General features: G+C 35.4%; 1 protein-coding gene across 2 annotated transcripts in view; it reads left to right on the plus strand.

Annotated features, from left to right (window-relative positions):
- The window catches only part of LOC150104799 (RING finger protein 150-like), a 135,962-nt gene that overhangs the window by 106,298 nt on the left and 12,645 nt on the right, over nucleotides 1-17,019 (plus strand). For both annotated transcript variants that reach the window (XM_090395973.1, XM_090395974.1), the window contains one exon: nucleotides 9,519-9,615. In XM_090395973.1, the coding sequence (XP_090252099.1) occupies nucleotides 9,519-9,615 (97 nt within the window). The remainder of the gene's footprint in view (nucleotides 1-9,518; nucleotides 9,616-17,019) is intronic.

Raw genomic sequence — 17,019 nt, forward strand, 5'->3', positions numbered from 1 at the left:
AAAATTAATAACCTGACAAAATAAATTTTAATGTGAATCCCACCAATGAAGGTGTCCACCTATCATTCATTAGCACTATGGGTGAATTAATGGTGATATAATGCAGTAATAACCCTGTTCCAGAAACCAAACATGGAGCTTTTTTTCAAGTTACTTCACGTCTCCAGGAAACAGGTAAGTCTCACACCAGGTAGAAAAATTATCTACCCCTTAAAGACATTCATAAACATCTGTGCCTGTAATAGGATTCAAACCTCTGACTTATTGGTTGGAGAGTTAGTGCTTTCCACTCAGTTAACCAAACCAGATAATCATTTTAATGGAATTTTCTGAAGTCTTAGGTTCATGTTGCTCCATTCTTACTCTTAGGAATATGATCAGCAAATTTGAATTTCTATCACTCTTTCATTCAAATCCTCAAACTAGTTTAAAATACTAGAAGAAATTAAGGGGAAAAAAACTAAATTTTTAGACATGTATTGCTCTTAATTTGCTGTCATACTTTAATAAAAATACTGCCATTCATTGTGAAGATGATTATGGAAGCATATTATTTTGGATACATAAGTTAAATTGTATAGTTTAATAATTTATTCTAAATTAGAATTTAAATTTATGTAGTAGTTGAAAATTTTAAAAGAAAAAAGGAAATGAAAGAATCAATGGCAGGATCAAAAAAAAAAAATTAGTAGTCAAAATCTAACTTTGACTACTTTCACTTACCAAAATGTTAGCGGCATCTTACTTCCCCCAGATTCCTGCCTCTAAAAAAAATAATATTATTAAAATAAATAAATAAATAGTCCACCTGGTTAGCAGAGTGGTCACGGTGCTCCGTAACCATATGCCTGGGAAATGAGTGTCCTGCGTTCGATTCTTGTCACTTACGTCAGGAGCTAAGGATCTTTCTCAGACATAGCCAAGTTAGCCAGTCTTGGGCATGGACTGCATGGTTTTTCTCCCCAGTTTATCTGGGTTTTTCATCCCGCAAAGCAGGCAAACCTGTCTTAAGAGCACAACGCTTCCCAGACAATTACACATGGTCGAGCTTGGGGTAACGACCCCACCTCGTAGTGAGTTATGAAACCCAAAAATGGGAGGCCAGGGCCCTACATGGGGCCGCAGTGCCAAAGAAGAAATAAATAAATAAAATTGAAACTGTTCAGGGGCAACTGAAACTCTGCAACAAGTCATTCAATAAAGAACCGAATCCTGCTTTTCTGAATGCCAAGAAGTGTTTTAGTATTAGACAACCTCCATTATTACATGGATCATCTCTGCCTCTACAAGAGAAACTTGTGAGGATGAATTTCAATATACAGCAATACCTCGCATAGTCCGGGTAATTCTGTTCCCCGATATCCCGGACTGTTTGAAACCGGACTAATCTAGGAACTAAATACATACAAAATATGATAATTGGTTCCAAAAAAAAAAATATTCTCCCTGTTTTTCAGTAAATAAAATGAGATTAATAAATTTAAAATGTCTTTATCAAAAATAATTAAACAAAAAATACATGTTTTTAGTAATTCATTTTTTATTCTCTAAAAATTGCAATATCGATGTCTGCACATTTTTCTCTTTGGTTTTTTCTCTTCATACATTTCTTTGTAGCAATGAATTGCATTGTTTATCGTTTGGTGATAAGGCTACGTTCAATATTGGGATCAACTTCCATAATATGCTCTGACAAGGATTTTTTTTTTTTTCAATTCCAATAATTTTTGATAGTTGTTCAGGCTGTTAATTCTCGTGCAGGCACTTCAACACAGTCGTCGTTGTCTAAGTTGTCCTCCCACTCTTCATAAGTGCGTTGTTCATCCATGTTAATAAGTGTTTCGTTATCCAGTTCATTAGTGTTAGATTCAATGCACTCAATTATTTTGGACGGATTCTAACTCTTTGAAACCAAGTTGCTGTCCAATTTCCACTATGTTATTAGTGACTTAAGCAAAATGAGTTTCAAAACCAATGAAATCATTTGCGCAATGTGGTATTCTGTGTTTCCATACTGCTCTCATATTGCTTGCCGTTAATTCATAGCCATGCTTCGCCTATATTTTCGATAACTTTTCTGATGTTGTAGCTCTTCCAAAATTCTGTTAAAGTAGGGGCATTTTCTCCTGTTGTAGCTTTTATGGCTTGCGAAAAAGTACGGCGCAAATAATAGGCCTTAAATGTCGCAATGACACAGTGATCCATTGGTTGGATCACCGACATCGTATTTGGTGGAAGAAAAAGTTATTTGTACATTTTTCATTTAAATCACCAGTCGGATGACCGGGGGCATTATCTAAGATCAATAAAATCTTAAAATCTAATCCTTTTTCTCTGCAATAACGTTCTGTTGTAGGGCAAAAATAGTTGGTGAACCAATCTTCAAATAAAACTCTTGTGACCCATGCTCTCTTTATTTGAATCCCACAACACTGGGAGATTATTTTTTGATACGTTTTTAAGAGCTCTAGGATTTTCCGTATGGTACACAAGCATCGGTTTTAATTTGAAATCCCCTGCTGCATTTCCACCTAATAACAGTGTGAGACGGTCTTTTGAAATTTTATATCCAGGGTATGACTTTTCATTGGCTGCTATAAAAGTGCATGACGGCAACTTTTTCCAGAATAATCCTGCTTCATCAACGTTAAATATTTGTTCATCTTTGTAGCCACCTTTTTGTATGATTTCACTCGATTTCTTCGGATATCTTAAAGCAGCCTCTTTATCTGCACTGGCAGATTTGCCAACAATAGAACATTGTGAATACCTGTTCGTTGCTTAAATCGAAAAAAACCACCCACGACTTGACATAAAATTTTCACTAATTCCCTCACCTTCGTTTTCTATATCATCAATAGTATTAAAGTCATTGTAAAGACTTAATGCTTTGGCTTGAATTTCCATTTGACTAAGCAGAACTCGCTTTTGAGTTGTCTTCGATCCATATGGATAATAGCCGCTCCATATTTAGCATTCGAGTGCTTCTGGTTTAGTCACTATTTTTGATAAATAAGAAGCCGTAGCCATACCTTGCGATTTGTATTGATTTTTTTTTTCATAAGTTTTCGAACTGATGACTCATCCATTCCTTTTTCAAGGCCTATTTTAGCAAATGATGCACCTTCTTCATGAAGCTTGATTATATTGAGCTTTTGTTCTAAAGTGAGCCATTTACATTTCTTGGTAACAGAATCACTTCGACGTTTTCTTTTTGCACTCATTATGTAGTTTTTTAAATGGGATTAAAATTTAATTATCACAAATTCAACATTAAAGTTCACACATGTCCACTTTTTGCTCGTACTATGCATAGCTTACATATTAAGACGTTGAACATAATGCCACGTTTACATTCTCACCGAGTCTAGGTACATACATATACAACAGGGAACCCCTGAAAAAATTTAAATATCATATCGCATAACTTTAAAACCACATAAAAATAAACCACACAAAAAGAGACTTGACTGTATAAAGGGAAAAAAACTAACATTTATGTATAAAAAAAAAATTTTGTGTACTAATTTTTTAGGATTTAAAACCGGACTATAGTGAAGCTGGACTGATCAAAGCCGGACTATGCGAGGTATTGCTGTACTTGGGAAAGCTTAATTATTATTGTTTTTCCAGTATCAAGCATCCAACTGCATGTAAGATCTTAGAAGAAGGAAGGGGAGGGGGGGGGGATATGGTTAACTGAAGTCTTTCATGGTTTCTAGAGAACAAGTTTTTTTTTTTTCCTTTTTTCCCCCTTCAAGACACATACTCTGATTTCATAAAAATCACTGATGTGACTGAAAATGCTTTCCTAAAAAAATATGCACTTAGTATCAATTTCTTTTTATGCAGGCAAAGCATACAGTACAGTTTGGAGTTTTCGTATACTTAGAGGGTTTTGGTATTCACAACTTTCATATTGGAGGGAACTTCCCTCTTATTTATCAAACTTTCTGAGTAGCCTCTCTCTCTCTCTCGACTATTTCTTCAAGAGAAGGGAGTACCAAATAGTCTTACGAGGGTGGTCTGAAAAGTTCTCGGCCTAACAATGAAAAAAACAAATTTATAATTTCAAAATTATTTTTATTTTTCAACATAATCTCCCTTAAGACTAATACATTTATTCCAGCGATGCTCCGGCACCATTATCCCGTCCCTATAGTGGTTCTAAGATCTGCAAAATACCCCTCTACAGCTGCAATCACTTCTTGATTCGAAGAAAACCGCTGACCAGCGAGGAAGAGTTTTAGTTCTTGGAAGAGATAGAAGTCAGAGAGAGCCAAATCTGGGGAATAGGGTGGATGTTCCAACAATTCATAGTGGAGATCCCTTAATTTTCCCATTGTCAAAACATCTTTGTGGGCAGGTGCATTGTCCTGATGAAAGATGATTATTTTCTTCAGCAAACCGGGTCTTTTCTCACGAATTTTTTGTCTAGTCTGTTTAAAAGATCAGAATAATATTCCCCGGTCATTGTTTTACCCTTTTCCAGATAATTAATAAACAAAATGCCTTTGGCATCCCAAAACACCAATACCGTGAAACCTGCTGATGGAATTGTCTTTGGTGCTGAACAACCAGCTTCTGTCCACTGTTTTGACTGCTGTTTGGATTCTGGTATGTAATCATAAATCCAAATCTCATCCATAGTAATAAACTGATGCGCAAATCAGTTTTATTCTTGTTAAAACACCCCAAGCATTGTTCAGAGATTTTCATGCGAGTGCGTTTTTGATCTGCTGTGAGCAAGCGCAGCACCCATCTTATGCAAAGCTCTTTCATTTGCAGTTCTTCATGCAAAATATATCCTACACATTCTTTTGAAATGCCTATAGTCTCAGCAATTTCACGCACTTTGATTCGCCTGTCATCCAATACCATATTGTGCACTCGATCAGTGATTTCTGGTGTTGTTACACTTTTTGGACGTCCTTCACGTGGATCATCTTCAAGGCTGGTATGGTCATGTTTAAATTCGGCAGCCCATTTCTTAATTGTTGAAAACGAAGGAGAAGAGTGCCCATAAACTTTTTTGAACTTCGAATGAATTTCTTTTGCCATTAAATCTTCTTTTACAAAGAATTTTATAACCGCACGATACTCAATTTTATTCATTTCAAGGGATACAGACAACACTTTTGCCTCAGACAGCTGTATAAAACAACCTACTTGATAGAATGACTTGCAATTTCACATGGATGCTTATGACAGATGCACCAACTTAGAAAAAAACATCTCTTTCCAATAGTGTTGCCATCTATGGTCGAGGCTGAGAACTTTTCATACCACCCTAGTATGTTGTGCTGTTTGCTATCAAATTGATAACAGAGCAACTTTGTTTTAGTAAGCTATTTCCTCTATATGCTCTTTTCTATGTCATTTTTGCCATATGAGATCACAGAATTGCAGCAAGCCATTGCCCATTTTTCTACCTGGTCACTTGCATAGAATACATATAGGTGTAGGTTATAACTGTAGAAGATAATTTGTATATGCATTTTTGCCACAAATATAGTCTTCATCCTGCAATACTTAGGTAAACAATCCCATTTGTGTCAGAAGCAAAAAGTTCTTAGAACTGATCTTTGAGGGAGGGGGGGGGGGGGCTAATTCCTGCCTCATGTAGGCCAACTACAAGATAACTACTGGAAAGAAATGGACATCATTTGCACCCTGTCTTCCATTTCTTTGTGTGCAGACTGATGCTCTTGGTTCATCTCCGCCAAGAATTACTGCTGCCTACCAGAAGCAGTATGTTTCAATGGTTGAATCCCATCAACAATTAGAAGTGCAACAGTGTGTTTTGAATCCCATCTTTTTGCAGTTTTTATGATGTAGGAGATGAACAATTACTCTTGTTTCAATAATAACTGTTGTTACAAAACTATTATTATTATTTTTATTGTACAGGTGCCTTCATGGAGTCCGAAGACTCATTATGGGAGACCCCCAAATGTCCACAAACTCTATCATGAACTCTCTCCTTGAACCCATTAACAGACAAAACACTCACAACTGACTGGCAACCCATTCCACTCATTCACAAGTCTCCAAGCAAAAAATCTAGTCCTCACATTCCTATTGATCACACCTTTATTCAACTTTCAGGGATGAAACCTTCTTTTGGCCCCTCCAGCCAAGTACTGAAGCATTTCCCCTGCATCAGTCCTATAAAACCTTTAACCCACTTAAATGTTTCTATTGTATCCTCTCTTTTTCTCCTATCAACCAGTTTTCTGCAAATCCACACTCCCTCAATCTATCTTCATAGGGAAAATTCCACCGACTATTCACCATCTTAGTCATTTGCCTCCGATTCTTCTCCACTGCTTCCTCATCCACGAGAAACCTAGGAGGTCAAACTTGAGCACAATAATCCGGATGTGGATGTATCGATGGCTTGTAAAGAGGAATAACAACTTCCTTATCTCTACTTGTAAATGTGTTCTTTAATAGCCAAGTAATGTTATGGGCTACCTTAGCAATATGTCCTCTCCTCTAAACTCTAACTTTCTGTCTACCACCACCTGTAAATCTCTAGCTTAGTCTATTGCCTGGAATACAAAGCCATCAATGTGATGCATTGTAATCTGTTTACCTCAAAATGCATAACTTTACATTTCTCCACATTAAACTGATGTCCATGATCTTTTGTCCATACCGACAGCCTATTTAAATCATCCTGCAAGCTCTCCACATCGCCTTGATTAACTATTATTCTACTTAATTTCAGATCATCGGCAAACAACCGAATATTTCCTTTCAGGTTATTTCCTACATCATTTATGTACAAATTATACAGCACTGAACCTTGTGGCACACTGGTAGTCACCTGTTTTTGACTCGATTCTGCCCTTCCATATACCATTTTTTATATCTATTCAGTAGCCACCTGCTTATCAACTTTTTAATATAATAATATGCAAGGGAATTATTTTACCCTTTCCACTCCCTTGGAACTCTCTACCAGAGCTGAGACTTAAATTGAAGAGCTTAGTCGGAGGTCAGTTCCCTTGCACATTCTCGCAAAATCCGAGCTGATATCCCATCTAATTCCACAGCTGTATTTACATTGAAAATCAGCAATATCCTAAGAACCCCTAATTCATCCAGCTCAGTTCCCACATTAGTATCTGTCACATATGTTAAAGCAGTAACCTCACTAGAATGATATAGACTTGCAAAATGTTACTCAGTAACTCAACTATGTTATCTACTCTTCTATCACATAGTGACCATCATCATCATCATCTTTAAGGTTAATCTTCCATAGTCATTCTTCCTTTTACTTGCCACATAATTCATAATCAAAGAACTCTTTGGGATTTCCTTTTGGCCTGCTGGTCACCTTTCTATTTATGGATCCCTGCTACATTACATCAGGACTAAGGGAAATGATTTTCTTGTATAGTGAGACCTGTGGAGTTTCCATAATTAAACATGCATGCCACAACAGAAAATAATATTTGTAAATATTATTTATAAAATAAATAAATAAGAAATATTTATAAAATAAATATTGTCTACTGTGGTACATGTGAATATTTAATTACAGGAAATGATGGTGCATCTAGGTCAGCTCATCTGCCTGTTTCTTATACTGATTACAAGCAGATTGTAATCAAAAACTAATATTTCAGTGACAGACATCATGGAATAAAAAGTACTGTACAAGCCTGAAATTAAACTGACAGTCTTTAGCTCCCCATAAATAATAGTAATAGCATAAGACAACATGCCTGTGTGTGTGTGATGATTGCAATCCTGTTTTAATCATCTGGCATATTTCAAGACTGTCCTCATTTTCTAATAAGTGCAGTCATTTTTTTACCATTTTTAGCAGTCTTCCTGAAACTTGCACATTGAAGAAGATTTTATGTGAATTCATCAAATATTAATTTTTTAAAACAAATTAATCTTTATAATTATATAATATTTTTAAATTAGAGCTATTATATGAATTTTACCTTTAATCAACTTATATATATATACACACACACACACACACACACACACACACACACACACACACACACCAATTTTACATTATATGTTTGTTTATACACTACTTATTATAATTACTTATTAAATACTTATATTTATTTTATTATATTTTAACGAGGCACATTTATAGTGTAAGATGCTAATCCACCAATAAAAATTGAAACCAAACAAATATGCTTCCCTGGCTGAGTCAATATTTTTTGCAGAGTAAAGTTGGGTTCCGCTTTTTAAACTGTTTTCATAAATGTTCACCCAGTAAAGGATGAAATTTGGAACTAAACCTTTGCTGATGATTAATTTGCATTTTATGGCATGCTTTGACATAGGCTGAATATGAAGTTGTGGTTATTTTTGCAAGTACTGTGAGGGATAAAGGATACGAGGAGAGTGGTTGAAGGAAAGAGCATTCAGTTTGATAGGAGACTTACACATGATTGTGATCTGAGTTATTGAAAGGAGAACTGGTTACAAAATAAAGGGTATTAAGATAGTTGATAGGATTATTAGGAATTTGGGTAGATAAATGTATGATTTACGTTGTTATTACTTATATCAAAAACTTCAGCATCTAGCTTGGTCAGTGATGTTGGATAAGGGAGTTGTGTACATTGTTACCCATGGAGATGACTCCACTATTTGGATAACTGCATTGCAAAAGGTCACGCTTCATGGAAAGGAGGGTGAAGAGGTTACAGCGATTTTTGGAATTTGGAGAGCAGCAGATGAATGTTACAGAATGGGACAAAACCTTAAGCCGGAGTTTAAAATCAAGGGATGCTATATTAAGTATTCTCTGGCAATGCCTGCCAGAGAATACCTAATACATAATAAAAGGGCACCTCCCCTTTTAGGCTGATTTTCACATGCAGTTTGTTCTGGTATAAACATTATGTTCATAGTCTTCTTGACCTGCAGAATTTTATTTATTTATTTATTTTTGGTTCAAAACACTCCCACTCAACTTTTAGCACTTCATAAATCAAATAGAACCAAACTTGAGAATTCTTGACTGTATACAAAAGAGGGCAATCAGCCCAATAGGCAGTTCTGCCCACCACCTCTAACTCTCTGCAGTCTCCCTTTCTCATAGCCATTCTTTCTGCATTATCTTTTTATTATTGTTATCATTATTAGGTACTTTCTTGATTGTTGCTCCACCAAACTGGTTACTACCATTCCTTTTTCCTCTAATCATGTAAGAACAGGAGTAGTCATTTGGTCAACTTCTCATTTTCTTTCTTCATTCCATCTACCTCTGTTCGTTGAACAGCTTTCCTATACTGTTTCCCAATGAATACATACATGACATTGTTCTGTGGTCTTGTGACCTACAGAACAATGTCTTGTGACCTGTTGCATGTGGGATCAATATTAAAAAATTAAAAACTATTGAAATATAATAGTGTTTACTTTAATCATCATAGCAACAATTTTAATTAGAAAGAATTTGCTTTCATATTTTATTATAATTATGGATTAATATTTCTAAAAAAGAACTTGTGTAATTTTTGTAGGCATACATTTCATAAAAGTTGTGTTGATCCATGGTTACTAGAACAGAGGTCATGTCCAATGTGTAAAATGGACATTCTTCTTTATTATGGACTTGTTGTAAGTAAAATTTTTCATTGCTACTTATAGAAAGTAATAATAGTATCTTAGTTGTGTTTACTAGCCAGATTGTGCAATGGAACTGAGTTTCTCAGGAAGTGGAGGGGCTGAAATTGGCTATTTACACAATATATATATATCCATCAGAGGTTGCAAATGGAATAGCTTAACAGAAAATAAGCTTTCTAATAAAGACTATAAACAACAATGATGGATATGAGTGGCAGAATCTTCATCATTAGGTTGAATAGAATTAAGAACATGATAAAATAGTACACTAGCTTTAGTCCTGCTATATGTGATGTCTCTCATATGTTCTTCCATACACAACTCAATGGATTTCTCCCTCTAACCAAAATAAGGCGCATTGCAGTTACACCAAAGATGGTAAATTCTAGGATACTTTAGGCTATCATGTTTTGGTTTAGGTGTACTGAGTTAAGGAACGGAATTTGAATAGAGAAGTAAAAGAAGTGCAGATTTTAACTTTCTTGAGAATTTTAGCTAACTTTGGTGAAACAGAGCTGATATATGGTAGCGATATGAAGCCTTTTATATCATTACTATCCTCAGTCCAGTGAGTAGGTGGATTAAATGGCAGCTTATGAACAGTCTGTTTAGGATAACCATTTTTTTGAGGTTGTAAGAAGGAACTGTAGTTCTTTGGTGATTTCATCTCCTTCACCGAGGAGGAACATTTACCTAATGTAGAAACAAGCCAAGTTTTGAGGGCAGATAATGATGAGATTGTGCATGAAGATATGTGTTGATATGTGTGGATTTTCTATAAATCGAGATCTTCAGTTTATCTATCTGACACACGAGTGAGTTTGACATCCAGGAATGGGAGAGAACCATTTACTTCCAATTACAAGGTAAATTGTATTCTCGAGTGTTGATTGTTGAATTGTCTTCATCCCAAGGAGAGGATCATCTGAGAAATGACTATGTCAGGGGAACAGTGAAAGTTACGAACTTAGGAGCGAAAATACAAGAGGCAAGGTTGAGATGGTTTGGTCATGTGATGAGGAGGGAGGACGAATATGTGGGAAGAAGGGTCATGCAGATGGATGTGCAAGGAAGGCAGAAGCGTGGGCGGCCAAAGAAGAGATGGAGGGAGCTGGTAGAAGAGGACTTGAAGATGAAGAACTTGGATGTGGTGACAGCCCAAGACAGGAAGGTGTGGAGGAGACTCATAACAAACAGTGACCCCACTTAAGTGGGAGAAGCTGTAGAAGAAGAAGAAGAAGCGTTGATTGTTGAGATGGTGTTGTGTCCCATTTTATGATTATTTTTCTATCTAGTGAAATTCTGCTTATCTATATTCAACTTTTATCTATGTACAAGATATCACCCCAAAATACAAATATTTAAGCTATTTCTCCCCTTAGTGTCCCTAATATTTATATTATACTGCGCCTTTTGGGACATTTAGTTTGAGATATTAAATACAAAAACAAGGAGCAATTACTAAAATATGTCTGAATGTGAAACAATATTGCGGTCGTGACACTTTATCTCATTACTCATTTAAATATTCTTCCCTCCCACGTGATTAGGTTTGTATGTTTTCAAGTGGCGCATTGGGCAGCAATTTCAGCCAACTGTTTTATCAATGAAAAGGTTTATTAAACTCATTAGTATGGTACAATTCAATTTCTAATATAATTTAATTCAATACTAAGGAAACATTTACAAAATAACATTAGCTTATCACAAGTAATTTGGCTATGATCTTATATGGGTATTGCGATCATGCCGCCATAACATCAACTCATACAATCATATGTATAATCCCAGATCTAATTAACACATTAGTTAACCCTATATTAGTCTGAATATGCTATATGCTGTAGCACCTGGACATATGTGATCAACTCACTCTATTTAACTATCTAAAACTATGTAGATTAAATTATCCTTTCACTGTGTTAACACATGACTTTGACATCTAAAACTTTCCTATAAGTTGCAATACACGTGCTTAAATCTCAGAACACATAATTACTTATATAATATTAATATTAACAAGCATACTTTCATTATAATCAGTCATGTACTAAAGTCCTAGTATAAATTTCCTTAGTCTCTCAACAGTTCAGTAATAGAATAATGATTACAGTTACAGGTGATTTTCAGTTAACACGAGATTTTTACAGTACCTTTTTCTCTTGAGTTTTCTATATTGGCCTCTACCTTTTTCCTGTTGAACTATCCTGGTATGATCTCTCCTATAATCGGTCACTCCTAAGTTCTTTTGGCATTAAACTGTGCTTATGTGATCTTTACTTTTCGTACTTGAATTAAGAACACACTTTAGAATCATCTATACCATGGCTGTGAAACTCGCCACGTGGACACCGACTTCTTTACAGATTTCCCTTTCTCGTAGTTGTCACTGGATGATGAAACACTTAGACAGTACCATCTTTCCTTTGGCTAAATGGCATTCCTCGTTTCTTACCATAGGAAATATGGAATCGAAATCCTGCTCACTTTTGTTTCCTTGTTGTGACGACGGAGATTAACCCGCCACTCAGGAAAACTGCGTGAAAACCTATACGAAGGAGCTCGTGAAGAAACTATCCGGGAAAAAGCCTCGTGGGGGGGGGGGTTTCTAACCCTTTTATACCTTGACCCCTACCAACACCTTCTTTAATTTCTTTTCTCTGCTCCTTACTGGATTTGACTTCACCGACCAATTAGGGTGGTGTTTTTCTGCCAAACATCCTGAGGTCGGCGAGCACGCGACTGACACGTGACAATGTCTCAATCCGGGAATTAACCCGGAGCCATAGTCTATTGTTTTCTTTTGCTAGCCTCTAAATTAATATTTTAATCTCTAGCCTCTCACATACAATTTCTTATGACTAATCCTTTCTGTCTTACTTAGCTAATTTTTTTTTTATATCACAACTGTAATATATTCCTTCTTTTATTAGTTAGTTCAACAAACACTTTTTTTTTGTTATATATTTTACTTGGATGCAAGAATATTTTTCTTTCTTTAAATAATTTCTGTATTGGCTCTTATACAGGGGCTTTATGTTATTTTCTCTTCATGTTACACCATGATAACTGAAAATTCCACATAGTGAAGGTATCAAGGTGTAACAATGGTACAGGAACTCCTTTAAAATATTTGGTCCATGGCTCCAAATTAAGAAAACATATCAATATAAGCAACAATTCCTTTTCATTCCTTTAATGAAAAGGAATTGTTGTTCCCTCCCCCCTCCTCAAAGCTTTCTAAATATAAATTTGCTAATATATAAAATAATGGGTTACACATGGCCAAATATCATGAAAGTTACTATATTTGTAACGGCAATGTGCCCTATTTTGGTCACACAGAGAAATCCATTGAGTTGCATACGGAAGAACATTTGAAAGACATCATGTGTAGGACTAGTGCCAGCACACTATCTGATCACATTCTTAATTCTGCTCAACCCAACGATGAAGATTTTATCATTCATCCAGTAATGTGGAACAAATTAGAAAACATTTTTACATGCTATGATGAGCTGGAGAGAAGAATTGTGGAATCAACAGAAATTGTCCTCAATCGATGCATCTTAACACTAAACTGAGCTATAATTATTATTATTATTCAGATTTTCACTCTTCAGCTATACAGCTTTGGCGTACATGCCTGTTAATATGCCCAACAATACCATAACATCCAGAATGGCTTCAAATGTTAGCCATATGTTTGCAAATTAATTTACAGCTGTTGTCCTCTTCTATATTTTTGTATTTTTCTTTTCATATTATGCACTCGATGAAGTCTTCTAACTCTTCCTGAAATTAGTTGTGCACTCAAATAATAAATAGCATTTTTTCTATTTTGGGATCTCTTGGCTTCTAGTTGTTAAATTTATTTAATTTATATATATATATATATATATAAATCACACACACACTGCTTGGAAAGAAATCAACGAACACCACCATGGGCAAGGTGCATCATGCCATAACGAATCAAGTGTTTGTAGCTGGTATAAATTGAACAAATATGATGCTCCCAAGTCAGTGCAACTATGGCTGCAGGAATGGAACTGACAGAGTTTGAAAAAAGTATTGTGATAGGATGCCACATTGCAGGCCTATCTGTTTGGCAAATTGTTGACAAATTGGGCCATCCCAGTTCAACAATCAGTGATACCATACTGAGATGGAAGTTCAGGGATTCAACTGCAAGTGCCACCCACAGTGGATGACCCACCACACTCACCAAACGTGACTGTAGGGTGCTACGAAGGATAATATGTAAAAACCACTATTCATGAGTTCTGGACATCGACTGGAACATGAATCTGCACAAAAACATTCAGAATCAAGGTTCACAACATGGTTTTCCATGGTATGACCACAATATGCAAGCCCCATGTTACCCAAACCAGCATGCAGTATCATCTTCAGGAGTACAGAGAACATGTACAGAAGGATGTGAAAGCTTGGAAAGCTGTTTTATGGAGTGACAAATCATGCTACACCCTCTACTAATCAGAAGGACACTATGGTGGATGCACTGTAAATGTCTCTTACTAGAGTGCATAACCCCAGCTATGAAATTCGTAGGTGACTGTGATGATATGTTTCCATTTTTCCTGGTTTGGCCTCAGACCTCTGTTTGTGGTGTCACAAACATTGAACCCCAAGAGGTATCTGAACATTCTGGACAATGCAATGCTTCCTACTTTGTTGCATTTCTATGGAACTAACCATTGGATCTGAAAGAGAATGCACCGGTCATAAAGCTGCTGCTGTAACTGCATGGTTTGTGAACATGAGCATCACCTCACTTGACTTGCCTCCACAGAGCACTGATCTCAACACTATTGATCATTTGTGGGATGAGTGGAGCATTAGGTGAGGTCAAGGCATGTTCATCCCACAACAGTCCAGGACCTCATTACATGCCTACACAGAGAATGGTCCAAAATTTCCATTGATCTATCGTACATTTGTGGAAAGTATGCCCCATCGGATTACTGCAGGCATCTCAGCAAAAGGAGGTCATAACATCTTATTAAGGTGGGTGCCATGGCTATTTTTTCCTCACACTATGGTGACCATTGAATTTTTTCCAAGCAGTGTGTACGTGTGCATGTGTGTGTGATTTAGGCCTCAGCAAGTTTCATGTTTATTTAATAAGAATTCTGGTCTTTGAGTCTGGCGGTTCCATTCCCAGAAATTCCGAATTACTGTTCTTGAATTCAGATAGATGTTAACTGACCTAAATAATTTACAAGAAGGCAGTATTTTTTGTAGTTCCTTGCAAGCAGGACCGTGCCAACCCGAGGGTGCACCGTACCCGGGTGGCAAGAAACAAATATCAAATATTTATTTTATGTAGCTAATATCTAATTTGGATTATACAATGCAGTATAATCATTAATAGTAATAATATTCATTTCTCGGTATATCCTACATCGTAAAATTTAACTAATATAATATTAATAACCCTTATTTTTAGATGTCAGATGGAAGAAAAAGATTTTCTGGACAGAATATAGAAAACGAAGAGCACAGAAAGAAGAAAATGTAAAAACAATTTATGACTCGTATTCCCAATTATTTTGCATCTACATCTTCATATACAGACAAATCTTCAGTTACTCGAGAAAATTTTGAAGATTCTTCTTCTTCTGCCATACATTTAACTGAAGATTCTATAGCTGCTAAAAAACAATGCTTAGAAAATTAATCTTTCACTTCTGAAACTCTCAACAGCTCACTCAGTTCACCAGAAGAAACAGGTGACAAAAGCATGTATAATACAAGTATAACAACTGAAAACTCTCTTATGAATTCTATCTTTGAGCATGATTTTGATGATCCAGGAAAGTGGCCTTTAAAAATAACAGATAATCTCAAAATGATTCTAATAGATGTTGGACCAAAACAAATATATGATATTGATTTTCCAAAAGATGAAAAAAATAGATCATTTTCAGCAGATTATTACTATAAACGATTAAGTAATAACAAAAAAAGATACACAGAAATTGGTATTCTAAATGCAAAAATTCAGTATATTGTTTTCCTTGTAAACTTTTTAACAATAAAATGAATGCATTCAATGATGTTATTGCGATTGGCAACATTTATCGAGAACATTAGAGCACCATGAAAAAATTGAAGCACATATCAAATGTTATAAGTCATGGATCAATTTAAAAAAGTCATTTATAAATAATAATACAATAGATGCGGTAAATGAACAATTGATAAAACTAGAAAATAATCGTTGGAAATCGGTAATAGAAAGAATTATTTATACAGTTCAATAAATTGAATAAAATAAATTGTTATTTTATTTATTGTAGTAAATGCTACATGCAATTTCTTTTAGTTATTTTTTTTTTAAGGGGTGGCCGATAAAAGTTTGCACCCGGCAGCAAATACCCTTGACACGCCCCTGCTTGCATGAGAAAGTAAGTAAATGTCTATCTGGTAAGATAGAAATTTATTTCTGCCTTCTGGAATAGCATTCCTTGCATTGTGTTCCCATAGTATTCAACCTTCAGCTAAGAAAAGTAATTCAATAGATTCTTATTTCTTCTCAGCTGTTTTCTTACAAATTACATTACTCATGTGCCATAACTCTTGCAACTCTTGTATGTTGAGTTAATATAAAAAAAGGGGAAGGAATCTATTTTTAAGATAAAATTTGTGGTTTTGAATGTTAATGTGCATTAAGGAAGTGCCTAAAAAGTGTGCCAATTTATTTAAAAGATTTATTCATCTGGTTTTAAAAGATTTAAAAGATCCTGGTTTTTAAAGATGTAACTATTCTGTCTCCAGCTGGTGAGAGTGATCATGCGGTACTCGCTTGGGAAGTGGCTAAGTTTATATATATATATATATATATATATATACACATACTTGAGGAGTATGCTTGGTTCTGTGCCACAGTATCAATTGCTGGATGGGAAGAATATTGATAGTGCATGGGAAGCATTTAAAAATACTTAAATGATGCAGTAGAGTTCAAAGAATAAATAGGGTAGGAATGAAATGGATGTGTGATCTAATTAAGCAAGAGATTCCTCTAAGAAAAAGATTATCTGGAAGGAATATTATGTGAATAAGGATGATGTATTATGAAAATTATAAGAAATAGTTAAAAAAAAGAAGTCACAGCTGTTGTATGAAAGCTAAGTCCGAGTATGAAAACAAACTGGCTCTCAATGCTAAAGGCAACCCCAAAGAATTCTGTTATGCTGCAATACAAAGGAGAATGTTCAACTAATGAGTGGCTATTTTGCTAAAAGCTATCAACCCAGTGTATGCAGCATTTAGCTCACTGCCACCTCTTCACTGTATGTAGAAACTCAAGCGTATGAGGAGGAAGTGCTAGAGCAGTTACACAAACAGAATAAGAATTCTGTAATA

This window comes from Typopeltis vanoorti, chromosome 7, assembly GCF_054136105.1.
Source record: "Typopeltis vanoorti isolate ZY-2024b chromosome 7, IOZ_Tvanoo_1.0, whole genome shotgun sequence".
Taxonomy (NCBI): domain Eukaryota; kingdom Metazoa; phylum Arthropoda; class Arachnida; order Uropygi; family Thelyphonidae; genus Typopeltis; species Typopeltis vanoorti.